We start from the raw sequence: 14,163 nt of genomic DNA on the forward strand, positions 1-14,163 counted from the left end.
TATTTGAAAGTAGAAAATGTGATTCTTCTTGAGTCCTCATCAATTGGAAGTGCAGCAAAGTAGATTTCGACATGTCGACAACACGGACCAAACTTTTAAAATCCTCAGCTACAACTGAGGATTGGAATGGTGGTGATGGCACAGTGGATAAGACACATGCCTTTGGTGTGAGAGACCCTGGCTCGAATCCACTGTGAGACACCAATGTGTCCCTGAGCAAGACACTTAACCCCTAGTTGCTCCATAGGCGTGCGACCTCTGACATGTATAGCAATTGTAAGTCGCTTTGGATAAAAGTGTCAGCTAAATGAATAAAATGAATAAAACTAAAGTAGACCTTGTTTGCGGGCGGCCAATGAAGAAAGTAGACTGGCATTATGCGAATGTATTAAAAATCTGGGAGTTAACAGGAAGAGAGACTGCAGTTACTAACGACTCGTTTCGACAGTTCAGAATCAATCCTTTCTTTTAGGAGACAATACCTTTATTTGTCATGCACTGATCTTTAAAACTTTGCAGACTTTTTGCATTCACAAACTGCTATATTACACACTGCATGATATATGATATGGTTATGAAACTGCATAATATGGGTGCTTTAAAATGAGTCATAGCAATGTTCGATTTTGTTATTAAAGGACAAGTTCGGTGTTTTACAATTAAAGCCCTGTTTTAAGATCGTCCCTGATGAAATAGAATAGTTAAGATTATTTTTTAGACAGATGCTCCTGTCACGAGAATTTTTGGATTCTGTGTTAGCACCCCCCCACCTTTATAATGAAAGCATAGGTGAAGTCGAACAATCATTCATTAAAACACATAAAACTTTAGTTTACAAAGACGTGAAACTCACCGAGTGGTCTGGGGTGTTCACTGACATGCTCACACAAAAATCGCTGCAAAATATGCTTTCCAACAGGTTTTATCGTAGTTTTTGTCCAAGGAAGTCCACAGTAGTCGATTATCGAGTTCACGTGCGCGATCATTGGTAACTAGATAACTAAGGATCGCGCACGCAAACTCGATAATCGACTATTGTGGCCTTCCACCAAAAACAGGCAGAAAATGGACTTGGACAAAAACTACGATAAAACCTGTTGGAAAGCATATTTTGCAGCGATTTTTGTGTGAGCATATCAGTGAACACCCCAGACCACTCGGTGAGTTTCACGTCTTTGTAAACTAAAGTTTTATGTGTTTTAATGAATGATTGTTCGACTTCACCTATGCTTTCATTATAAAGGTGGGGGGGTGCTAACACAGAATCCAAAAATTCTCGTGACAGCAGCATCTGTCTAAAAAACAATCTCAACCATTCTATTTCATCAGGGACGATCTTAAAACAGGGCTTTAATTGTAAAACACCGAACTTGTCCTTTAAAGGAGTTGTTCACTTGTAAAAAAACTTTTGCTGATAATTTACTCACCCCCATGTCATCCAAGATGTCCATGTCTTTCTTTCTTCAGTCGAAAAGAAATTAAGGTTTTTGACGAAAACATTCCAGGATTTTTCTTCATATAATGGACTTCAATGGGAACCAAACGGTTCAAGGTCCAAAAGACAGTTTCAGTGCAAACTGTTCAAAGGGCTTTAAATTATTTCAGACGATGAATAAGGGTCTTATCAAGCGAAACGATCGCTCATTGAAAAAAATAAAAAACAAAGTTTAAGTTTTATAAGCTCAAATGCTCGCCTTGCTCTGTTCTGTGATGCGCGTTCGTGACTCTCCTGTTCGAATTCGTTTATCAAATGAACAAATCTTTTTTCGTGTCATTTGGTTCCTTCAACAAACGAAATGAACGAGTTGACTCGGGAAAAGATTTGTTCATTTTGATGAACGAGTTCGGACAGGACAGTTCTGAGAGTTGGCAGGAGAGTTGTGCCTTGAACCGTTTGGTTCCCATTGAAGTCCATTATATAGAGAAAAATCCTGGAATGTTTTCATCAAAAACCTTAATTTCTTTTCGACTGAAAAAAGAAAGACATGGACATCTTGGATGACATGGGGGTGAGTAAATTATCAGCAAAAGTTTTTTTAAAAGTGAACTACTCCTTTAACATTTAAATTGGTATTTTAAAAACGACTTAGAAAAATCATGGATCTCCGCATAAATGTACATGTTCCTATATGATAGGACAAACAAAGCAATCTTGTAATTAAACCTATGACCGTGGCGTTGTTATTGTTAGCGTTATGCTTGTACAATCCAAAGTGTGTGTTCTGGGTAAACCGTTAGCATGTGTTTGTACAGCGAGCAGTACATGATGAGGAGCCGTAAACGCACTGAGGAGGAGGATCGGCTGTTTAAGCTCCTGCAGGGGATGAAGTCTCAGGACGGCTTCACCACCTGGTGTGAACAGATGCTGCATGCGCTCAACACCTCCGCCAATAACTCCACCTCTTCCCAGGATGGTAAGACGTCTCTCTTTCAGGATTTGCACACAACAGCCTTTCTCTCATTTGGATTGCTTTATATTTACAATAAAATAATCTGAAATGCAAATCCTCTTTTGACAACATCTGCAACAGTTGATTATTCTGAAAAATGACTTCAAGACATGTTTACAGTAAACACACATTATTAGCCTGGCAGCCCAGAGAGTTCACAAGCAGGAAAACGAGTGTGCGTTTGTGTTCGTAGTGCCCACCATTGTGGCGTACCTGAAGGAGGTGGAGTCTCCGTATGAGGTGTTGAACTTTATCTGCTCCTATCTGGGCGACACTGTCGAAGCCAAAGAGTTCGCCAGACAGTTCCTGGAGCGCCGTGCCAAACAGAAAGCTAACCACCAGAGACAGCAGCAGCAGGTGTGTGTGACAGGAAGACGTAAAGTCTTTGTGTGTGGTGTTTGCCTACTTGAAATTAAATTCTTGGTCTTCTCTTACAGCTCTCCAAAGAGATGGCTGGACTCAGCATGAACAACTTCCCACTGCAGGTATGAGTACGACGATGATTTATATGTCCGTGATGGGCTAAACCAAGTCACGTTTGTAATTTATCAGATTCCTATGTTTGCCTCTCATTCTTGCCCTTTTTTGTCGAATAGGATACTGTACGAGGAATGAACCCCAGCACTCTGCAGTCTATGTTCCAGGCAGTGCATTCTGGGAAGGGTGGTGCGGTCTATGATCAGGCAGCAAAGCTGAAGAAGAAACAGCCCATGATGCTGCACTCTGACCCAAGCATCTTAGGTACCCGTACTTATTTATTTCTCTCTCTGATTCCTGAACAAATGACTCCTATGAACTGGTGAATCAAAACCACATGTAGCACAACCAGTATAGTTCAACTGATTCCTGAACAAATGACTCCTATGATCTTTTTTTTATTAATCAAAACCACATTGGCTATAGCACAACCAGTGTAGTTCAACTGACTCCTGAACAAATGACTCCTATGAACTGGTTCTTTCTAGTGAATCAAAACCACATGTAGCACAACCAGTGTAGTTCAACTGACTCCTGAACAAATGACTCCTATGAACTGGTTCTTTCTAGTGAATCAAAACCACATATAGCACAACCAGTGTAGTTCAACTGATTTCTGAACAAATGACTCCTATGAACTGGTTCTTTTTAGTGAATCAAAACCACATGTAGCACAACCAGTGTAGTTCAACTGATTCCTGAACAAATGACTCCTATGAACTGGTTATTTTTAGTGAATCAAAACCACATGTAGCACAACCAGTGTAGTTCAACTGATTTCTGAACAAATGACTCCTATGAACTGGTTCTTTTTAGTGAATCAAAACCACATGTAGCACAACCAGTGTAGTTCAACTGATTCCTGAACAAATGACTCCTATGAACTGGTTATTTTTAGTGAATCAAAACCACATGTAGCACAACCAGTGTAGTTCAACTGATTCCTGAACAAATTACTCCTATGAACTGGTTCATTTTAGTGAATCAAAACCACATGTAGCGCAGCCTGTGTAGATTCCTGAATAAATGACTCCATGAACTGGTTCTTTTTAGTGAATCAAAACCACATGTAGCGCAACCAGTGAAGTTCAACTGATTCCTGAATAAATGACTCCTATGAACTGGTTATTTTTAGTGAATCAAAACAACATGGAGCGCAACCCGTGTAGTTCAACTGATTCCTGAATAAATGACTCCTATGAACTGGTTCTTTTTAGTGAATCAAAACCACATGTAGCACAACCAGTGTAGTTCAACTGATTCCTGAACAAATGACTCCTATGAACTGGTTATTTTTAGTGAATCAAAACCACATGTAGCACAACCAGTGTAGTTCAACTGATTCCTGAACAAATGACTCCTATGAACTGGTTCATTTTAGTGAATCAAAACCACATGTAGCGCAGCCTGTGTAGATTCCTGAATAAATGACTCCTATGAAATGGTAAATTTTTTTTTAAGTGAATCAAAACCACATGTAGCACAACCAGTGAAGTTCAACTGATTCCTGAATAAATGACTCCTATGAACTGGTTATTTTTAGTGAATCAAAACCACATGTAGCGCAACCCGTGTAGTTCAACTGATTCCTGAATAAATGACTCCTATGAAATGGTAATTTTTTTTAAGTGAATCAAAACCACATGTAGCACAACCAGTGTAGTTAAACTGATTCCTGAACAAATGACTCCTATGAACTGGTTCTTTTTAGTGAATCAAAACCACATGTAGCGCAACCCGTGTAGTTCAACTGATTCCTGAATAAATGACTCCTATGAAATGGTAATTTTTTTTAAGTGAATCAAAACCACATGTAGCACAACCAGTGTAGTTCAACTGATTCCTGAACAAATGACTCCTATGAACTGGTTCTTTTTTTAAGTGAATCAAAACCACATATAGCACAACCCGTGTAGTTCAACTGATTCCTGAATAAATGACTCCTATGAAATGGTAATTTTTTTTAAGTGAATCAAAACCACATGTAGCACAACCAGTGTAGTTCAACTGATTCCTGAACAAATGACTCCTATGAAATGGTAATTTTTTTTTAAGTGAATCAAAACCACATGTAGCACAACCAGTGTAGTTCAACTGATTCCTGAACAAATGACTCCTATGCACTGGTTCTTTTTTCAAGTGAATCAAAACCACATGTAACACAACCAGTGTAGTTCAACTGATTCCTGAACAAATTACTCATATGAACTGGTTCTTTTTAGTGAATCAAAACCACATGTTCATAGGTGTCATTTGTTCAGGAATCAGTTGAACTACACTGGTTGTGCTATATGTGGTTTTGATTCACGAATCAAAACCACATATAGCACAACCAGTGTAGTTGGTTGTAGTTGGCACAACCAGGTTCTTTTTAAAATGAACCAGTTCATAGGAGTCATTTGTTCAGGAGCCAGTTGAACTACAACGGTTGTGCTGCATGTGGTTTTGATTCACTAAAAAGAACCAGTGTATTTCAACTGATTCCTGAACAAATGACTCCTATGCACTCCTAATGTATGCACTTGTGCAAAAACAAACATTCCCGCCCCCATGCTCGCATCTACGCACGTCAAATACACAGGAATAATTATCGGCCTGTTCACATCGGCACTATTTTGACATCGGAACGACACCAATTGACCATATGGTGCACCACTAACTGTATTTGAAATGTCTTTCTGTGTCTCTTTAGGGTACTCATTCCATGGTGGCCCTGATCGGTATGGTCTAAACGAGATGGAGATGGTCGAGGATTACTGAATCCACAGCAATAGCTACACGAGGCCTTTAAACCCGCGGGTCCACCTAATCAGACTCCGCAAGTCGAATGTGCACTGCTTTGAGGGGGAGGGGATTTGGGATCAGCCAGGCGTGAGGTATCAGTTCAGGGGTGGGCGGGGGGGTGGGACTGCGCTGGGAATAGAAGAATGTAATTCAACAGGGAAGGGAACAGGTGTGAATTTATTTTTGTGTGTCTGTACGTGTGTTTGGGGGACGGGGGGTGATAAAGTTCTGGCACTTACAGCATTAAGCACCTTACACTCAGACTAATGCACTTTATTAAGATGTAATTTGAATAGTTTTTTTTTTTCTTTTCCGAGATGATTGTATATTTATGTGGTATGGCTTCAGAAATATTACCACATACATATACTGTGTGTGTGCGTGTGTGTGTGTGTTGAATCAGAACTGGAGTTTGTGCTGGGAGGAAACGGTGGCGATTGGGGGACCATTGTGTGTTTCAGTTCAGACATTATCAGAAAAAAAAAATCCTCTCTTTAAAGACAAACACTGTTGTTTCATTTTTTATATACATATATATATATATATAAAGTTTCTATTAAAAAATGTAAAGCTATTATAAAAAAAAAACTTTGATTATAAAACTTGAAGATTTGCACTCACATAAAATGCAAGTTAAAAAGATAAAAAAAAATGTGTTAGATATAATAGAGAAGAATATTTTTGTGATTGTGTGCCTGTGTGTATGCGTATGAGTGTTTAAAACATACCAGTCTGCACAATGTGTTTTTTTTAAATCGCTTTATTTAGACGTATGATCAAAAGAGGCCATTTCGTCATTCGGAGTGATTTTTTTTTATTTTTTTTTTATGAACCGAATGAATGTGTGAACGTGATCGCTTGTGTGCAGGAGGAACCGTGTGTATTACTCCTCTTGTAAATGTGCAGTATGAGCGAATTAATGAGCGAATGAAAGCGAGACAGAGAGAGGGGGGGCAACGGCACAACACATCCTCTTTCACCAGCTCTTCATTCCCCGACAAAGAAAGACCTCTAGATTCAAACACAAAAGCTTTAGCCCATTTTACGCCAACCAGCACTCTTAGTTTTCGTGGGGGGACGCGAGGGACGTCCTCCGCTGCCTCATTTTTGCCTCTGTGAGGTTTGAGAACACGTCATTAGTTTTGTCATCATCGTTTCGTTTGTGTTGTTGTTGTTGTTGTTGAGCTCAATTCAATCTTGTATACTTTTAGGAAATGGTTACTTGTGGTACGTACGTTGTGTATGTGTGTGTGTTTTCTGTCCCCACATGTGTGCCTAAGAACTAAAGGGCGAATGATTAGACTTCATTGCTGCCATTGAGACATTATTTTTTTAGCAAAGGGGCGTGGCTTCACTAGGCTCCGCCCCCACATGCCTCCCATGCTTTTTGAACCAAGAGCCTATCTCTGTACAGTTCTGTTGTAGCCTGGGGATGCTCGGATGAAAGAAATGTTTGATATTTGGAGGATGTGACCTAACATTGCCTTTCTGTCCACTCTCTTGTTCACGAGTGACTGAGGTTTTGACTATTTCTGGCTAAAAAAAAAAAAAAAAAAAAAAAACGACAAAAAAAAAAAAATGATCGCAACAAACTGTGCAAGTGCACTCAGCGGTGCACACAAAATGTTTGAATATTTTGTTACTTGTTCATTGTTGTTGTCAATGACAATGATTTATTTTTGTTTTGATGTTATATATGATTATATATGAATATAAACAAAGTATTGGACTACGAGGAAGAGCACTTGGGGCTGCTACTTTTTTTGTTCATTTTGAAAAATTTTCCTTTTTTTTTAGTTGCCACCATGTGAAGTGCATTTGTGTACTTTTTTTCTTTCCTTCTTAGAAAAAACAAACAAGTTGAATGTATTCCAAATATGTAACGGTGTAGATGGAGTTGCTCAACACGGGATATTAAAGCGTAATACGCAGGACGTCAAGAGGAGCGAAATCGAAAGTCGTTTTTGTCGCGACGGTGGCTAACCGCAAAAACACACTGCCTCTACAATCCTGTTCACACAGACTCTGACTATGAAAATGAGAACGATATTCTATTCCATACTGGAGTTTTGGTTGTTTACAAACCGCACAGACATTTGTGGGTGCTTTTTTTTTTGTTTTCCTCTTCATTTTTGTGGTGATTGAATACGCGAGAATCGTTTTGTCGGAAGGCATGACGTCAGACCCTTCCATTTGCATGTGGATATGAACGCAGCCTATATAACTCGCTGACTGAAACAAAAACAAACTTGGATTGCTGGAACACAAGTACATCAAAGATTTCTTCATGTACCTTTAATCTTTATGGACAGGGTGTGTTTTTTTTGTTTTTTTAGAATCATAAAGGCGACCATATTTTGTTTACTGGACTTTTGTTTACTAATCTCTCTTTGTAATGAAATCGAAATGTACCTGGAAAGAAGGCAAAAATCACACAGCACAGACGACCTCTTGGTACTTTGAGATGCATATATTGAATGCTTTAACATTTCCCCCCCCCAATCATCTTGTGGATTCTTTTCGGATGGACATATCCGTGATCGAGAACAACGACAACAAGAACATATGTGTGACCTCAGATCTGCCAGATAATTCCTTGGACAGTGTGTGAACGTGCTTCTAGTTTTTGTATTTCTCATCTGAGGGTGGACGGGGTGTCATGGCCGCCGTCTTCATGAAGATGACAAAGGGACAAGCACTGCCCTGATACCCTCCCTATGCACTTTTCATTTGCTCAAAACTGTGAGGAGCTTTCACTCGGGCTTGGAGAGCACGAGACGTCCTCTTTCTGCTTCGGGGGTTTTTGACGCCCCAGCGTGAGACTCGTTCTCCTTACGGTGGTTGTGTCTCAGGCTTTTTGAGGACGACACCACACAAGCTTTACCGTCGAAGGATAAGGGAAGTTTCAGACGCATCGGGACAGGATTTTCACTGAACAATGTTGATATTTAAGACTATACGAACAGTAACTTGGTTACAACGTGGAGATTCAGAACATATTTACTCGACAGTGTTCTCCGTTATGTAAAAAGGATTAAACTGCTTGGTCCAGGGTGCTAGCCAACGGTTTTTTTCTTTTTTTTCTTTTTTTTTTGTGGACTGGAATTAAATATTTCATGGATGACTGAAAAAGGCTTTTTTAAAGACTGGAGGACAGTTTTTGTTTTGTTTTTAGTGTGTGTATTGGAGATCAATAACTAATAAGCTCCATCAGCTCTACCGCCTCCTGCTGACTGCATGGCTGAAGTTCACCTTTGGCTTGAAGTGGTTACGGCACCACAAGACCTTTAGTTTGGTAAGAATGCTATTTATTTGTTTGTTTGGTTATGTTTATTCAGTGATTTATTACATTTTACATTTTTTCCTTCCCCTATTCCTTACAAAAGTAATTACTACTACTGCACTTTAGGTTAAACTAGTGATGGCTTTACAATGCCCAGAGCATCTTCCTAGCAAAACAAAAAATGCTAAAACATTGGTTTTTAATCTTCACAAGTTCTCAGCTGGTCAAAATACAATCATATATAGGCTACGCACACACAACGAGCGCGTTTATCCACAGCACACAGCTCTGTTTTGGATGCTCGGTAAGCCACGCAATATACGTAATAAAAGCCGGCCAATCAGATTCTAAACGTATCCCTATGCCTTTAGTGTTAAAATGCCAATGTGAGCCGTAAGCAGATGTGAGCCCTTATTTGAAGGGGTGTGCATAAGACTGACATGACACTGTCATAAACATGACATAACACCTGTCATGAACATGAAGGAGTCTTCATGAATGTTTATGACTGTTGTCATTAAGTGTCATTCGGTAAATTATGACACTTTTAATGCAAAGTTGACATTGTTTAAATTGTCTTTGTTATGACAACTTGACATTAACCAAGACAAACATGTCTTGATTATGACAACTTGACATTAACCAAGACAAAAATGTCTTTTTTATGACAACTTTCAATAAAGTGTTACCAAAAAATCCAAACCAAGCAAACTAGACTGTGTGAACGTGCTTTTTAAAATATATTACACATTTTCAATTCTGATTGGCTGCTGGGTGTCCATTAAAAAGTGATATAGGACACCTAGTAAATGAGTTCTAAATAGAGAGCCAAAGTGATGACGTCTCTTCGTTGGACAACTCAGAATCTAGCGGCGCATGGATTAGCGCCTCGATCGAAAAGCTATTTCCACAAAGATCTTATTTTTTGCGATTTTCCAAAAGTCTGTCTTCAACAAAGGGTTTTCTATCAAGACAATCTTCACGAGTTAAAGTCCAAAATGTATACATTTTGAAGCCTGTATACGCACAACCGGCACATCCGGGAACTTAACTGTCAATTTTGTCCCCTCCCCCTTTTAGAGGGAAACAAACTAGGGGATTATCACGCTTCCGGGTTTCATGGACGGGATTTGTCAACTTTGTGCATGTCCACTTCCGACGCAGTTCAACAATGCCTGAGACGAAGGCTATATATATCACTGCTCTGTTCCACTTTGTAAATCTAACCAACGATGCCAACCCTACTGAATTGAGTATAAGGAAAAAGTGGATTAAAACTTAAAAATAAAACCAGGTAGCACGTTTGTTTGCAGCCGGCACTTTAGTGAATCAGACTAATTTACCAGGGATGCCGTATAAAACTTAGTGCAGTCCTTCATCAGTTTACCAGCGAGATCGGTGATTCAACAGAAGTGGCAGTGCACAAAGATCACAGAATCCGGAAGTCCTACGCATCAGCGTGATAATCCCCTATAGACTTCAATACAAAATAACGGCAAAAACCAACGCCCGTACACAGCCGACAGGCGTAAATAACTTAAGAAATCACTTAAATAAAACATGTCAAGTAATGTCCACCCTGCCTGCCATAGAGCGTGAAAGATACATTTTTTTATGCCCGTAATCAACTAGCCCAGGCTACCTGCCATCATCATCATCATCATCATACATTCATAATATACACATTAAGGTTTTTTACTTTAAAAAAACGAAATAAAATCATTCAGGGGCTTACCTGGTGCCTCGATGAGGTACAATTAAATGTCCGGGTAAGACACCTCTGGCCACTGGGTGGGGTTGTTACACCAATTTGACGCTGGAAAAATAAAGGGACATGTTTTTAAATTGGCCAAATTAAGTTTGTGTATGTATCTTTCACGCTCTATGCCAGGCAGGGGTGACATATAATTACTTGACATGTTTTATATAAGTGATTTCTTAAGTTATTACAACGGACGGACGTTGGTTTTTGCTGTTATTTTGTATTGAAGTCTATAGGCCTTATTCAGAGCAGCGCCATGACGGGTATGAAAGTGAGGCTGTGAGGGATAGACTTACCGTGTTTCCAATGGCATCCGCTGTAAAAAGCTGAATAAAGCGGCTAGATTACTTACAATTTTCCACAGCTTACATTGTCGGGAGTTTTTTTGTCAACTGACATTTCTTGAAAAGATATTTTTCCAGTGTTTCATGAGCGGAACAATCCGAAAAACACATTAAATAACAGTACAGCCCATCGAAGAGATGCAAGTCTATCCCTCACAGCCTCGCTTTCATTCTCATTAAAAATCAAAGATGGCGCTGCCGTGAATAAGGCGTAATATTGATTTCCCCCAAAAGTGGGCGTGAACCTATTCAGAGACATTCTATGACGCAGCGCCGGTTGTGCGTATAGAGGAACCGGGAGTGCTAAAATGCTAACTCACTTCCGCGTTTTGGCCTACGGAGTGACGTCATAACTTCGGCACTCTATTGACCGTCAGGCGTAACCATGGAAACCAAATTGGATTGTAAAATTAATTCAAATATAAACTAATGTGTTATTTGGCAAGTGACCATGGTATAAGCGGATTAATGCCCTTCGAGGTGGACTTTGGCGGACACCTGACAATGGACACCTCGTCGGGCATTAACCCTTCCTTATTAGATCTACTCTTTATTTTCACAAAAAATAATGTCTTCCTTTTTGTCTCTCTCTGCTTTGATTAGATCTTTGCTGTTCCAGATCTTCAGATGGAGATAGAGGCTCTCCACTGCTTCGTCTTCGTCTCCGTCTCCTGTCCTTCGCCTTCAGAGGAAGATCCCAAGGATGGAGATTCCCAACAGCACATGTAATCATGACTGCATGTCAATGACGAAGACCCCAGGAGGAAGAGGAGGACTGATGGACTCATGGCACCATATTCGGACTACTAAGAGGAACATGTTTCCTCTCTATGAGGAGGGAGTGAACTGTGAATGCTGGAACAGCTGAACTATGAGATCTCGAACCTGCACAGATTGCAGCCAGAGTGAACTTTACAAACACGACACACACATAAATAACAACTGAAATACACACACACACACACGCATTCAAAAATGAATTCTCAATTACACACACTCGCTGAAATGGCTTAACAGTCGCACTACACTTCAATCTGGCTGCCATGTAAATACTGTATATAACCTTAACCCTTTTCCCATTTTTCTGTTGGGTTTTCAGATTTGTTTGAATTTTTTTTTCTTTTATGACATGCCTTAACAGTTCAGTTCTGCCTATTAAGGCACACTTAAGATGCGTAAAACAAAAAAAAGTGAGAGTAGCTCTGTGACATAATAGCGTGTGATTTTATTTAAGGAACCCATGAAACATTGTTTATGAACCTGTGAAATGATTTCTATAACATTTTCAAATTATCCCCGCAAAAAACGTGTAATTGATGACTTTTTTTTGGTGTTTTTCTGACGTCGAAACCGTTTCGCATTTTCAGTATGAGAGGTGAAAACTGTTCCCAGGTCAGAATTGTGTCGACTGATGAACATAAAAACGCCTTTTCATCTTTGATTTCGGAAGAGAAGTAAGAAATACTATTTGTACGGTATTGCCCTCTTAAGATGATTAATTGTGTACCTTTGCAGGTCAGAATAAACTAGTGATGCCTAATGTCTTGACTGGCATGCAAAAATAGGTTTTAAAATGTTAATGATGATTTAAAAAATACATGTTTGTCATATCTATTGATTCAGTGTGTGAAAAGCAACCGTACTGTATTGGCGCTGTCACAGAGCCGTGTGTTCTTCTTCTTGAAGTGATCAACCGAATAACAGCGGCGATGGCGGAGTCGAAATCAGCAATGCATAACGAGATCTGAAAAGTCTCTAGCTTGCCGTCACACACGACTGAGTTGGATGTCTTGAAATTTCCAGAGATGCAACCATTTAAAAAAAAAAAAAAGGTCATAAGAAACCATTTGGACAATGTTTGAATATTCATCATGTGAATAGTTTTTGGGGTTTCTTGGTTTGTTTGAAGAAAATTAATAAATGCTTCAGAATGAGGCACTTGTGTGGACTTTGGTTTTCTCACTATTTAGCATTTGACAAACACAAAAGGGTGTCGGGTGTCATTTCTCCCCAGTAAGGTGGTGGCCATTACTGTGTCTTAATTCAGAGGCTGCATCCTTCGAAGGCTGGTTGCATCACAGCGGAGCGACGGATGCTGTCTCAATCTGAAGGCTCCTTCAGATGCGCCCTTCATTTCACGAGAAATTAAGTATTTGACAGATTGGCTGCATCTGAAATCACATACTCTCTTGAGTAGGTACCTATTTTGAATAAGTAATAACTTCACGACTAAAAAATACGTTCTATATACTATAAATGTCTGTTGTATAAATGTTATCTTTTCACTTACTATCTAGTAGGGAAGTATGGGATTTCGGATGCACCCTTGGAAATATTTACATGTAGCCGTACTTGATGAATAGATATTGAATCAAGACAGGAATCAAATTGCAAGCTTATGAATTGAAATAGTGATATCTTTAAAGGGATACTCCACTTTTTTTGGAAATAGGCTCATTTTACAACTCCCCCGGGGCCAGAGTTAAACAGTTGAGTTTTACGGTTTTCGAATGTATTCAGTATTTATTTAGAAGAATATCAGTAAACAGACAGTTTCTGGTCTCATTGAATTCGTAGGAAAAAAATTATACAATGGAAGTCAATGAGACCAGAAACTGTCTGTTTACTGATATTCTTCTAAATATCAGAAAATCGGCTGAATAGATTCGAAAACGGTAAAACTCGACTGTTTAACTCTGGGGGAGTGGTAAAATAAGCCTATTTCCAAAAGAAGTGGAGTATCCCTTTAAGCACTTATAAAAAGGGTAGCTGATCATTTTACCATGTAAACAATACTTTATGCACAGCTGCACTACTTCCTGAACTTAAGCCAGCTCCCTTGTTTCCTGTCTGCCATTGGCCAAATTGATTAGTTCAGGTGTGCCTGACCTCAGTAGTCACGGCAACAATAATCAAACACACCTGAATTAATCAAGTTCGGCCAATAATGGCAAACAGGAAACAAGGGAGCTGGCTTAAGTTCAGGAAGTAGTGCAGCCGAATGTTTGAAGCTAAACTCAAAAGCTCCCTTCTTTATGTAACGGATATGAAAGGACACTCACA

At 39.4% G+C, this 14,163-nt stretch overlaps 1 protein-coding gene across 2 annotated transcripts in view; it reads left to right on the forward strand.

Annotated features, from left to right (window-relative positions):
* The window catches only part of gigyf1a (GRB10 interacting GYF protein 1a), a 54,662-nt gene extending 41,627 nt beyond the window's left edge, over positions 1-13,035 (forward strand). For both annotated transcript variants that reach the window (XM_039658566.2, XM_039658567.2), the window contains exons 21-26: positions 2,254-2,414; positions 2,644-2,807; positions 2,888-2,935; positions 3,047-3,191; positions 5,620-9,006; positions 11,704-13,035. In XM_039658566.2, coding sequence (XP_039514500.2) covers positions 2,254-2,414; positions 2,644-2,807; positions 2,888-2,935; positions 3,047-3,191; positions 5,620-5,687 — 586 coding nt within the window. In that variant the 3' untranslated portion in view covers positions 5,688-9,006; positions 11,704-13,035. The remainder of the gene's footprint in view (positions 1-2,253; positions 2,415-2,643; positions 2,808-2,887; positions 2,936-3,046; positions 3,192-5,619; positions 9,007-11,703) is intronic.
* Positions 13,036-14,163: the final 1,128 nt, after the last annotated feature.

Source organism: Pimephales promelas, chromosome 1 (assembly GCF_988280905.1).
Source record: "Pimephales promelas chromosome 1, fPimPro1.hap1.1, whole genome shotgun sequence".
In the NCBI taxonomy this organism is placed as follows: Eukaryota; Metazoa; Chordata; class Actinopteri; order Cypriniformes; family Leuciscidae; genus Pimephales; species Pimephales promelas.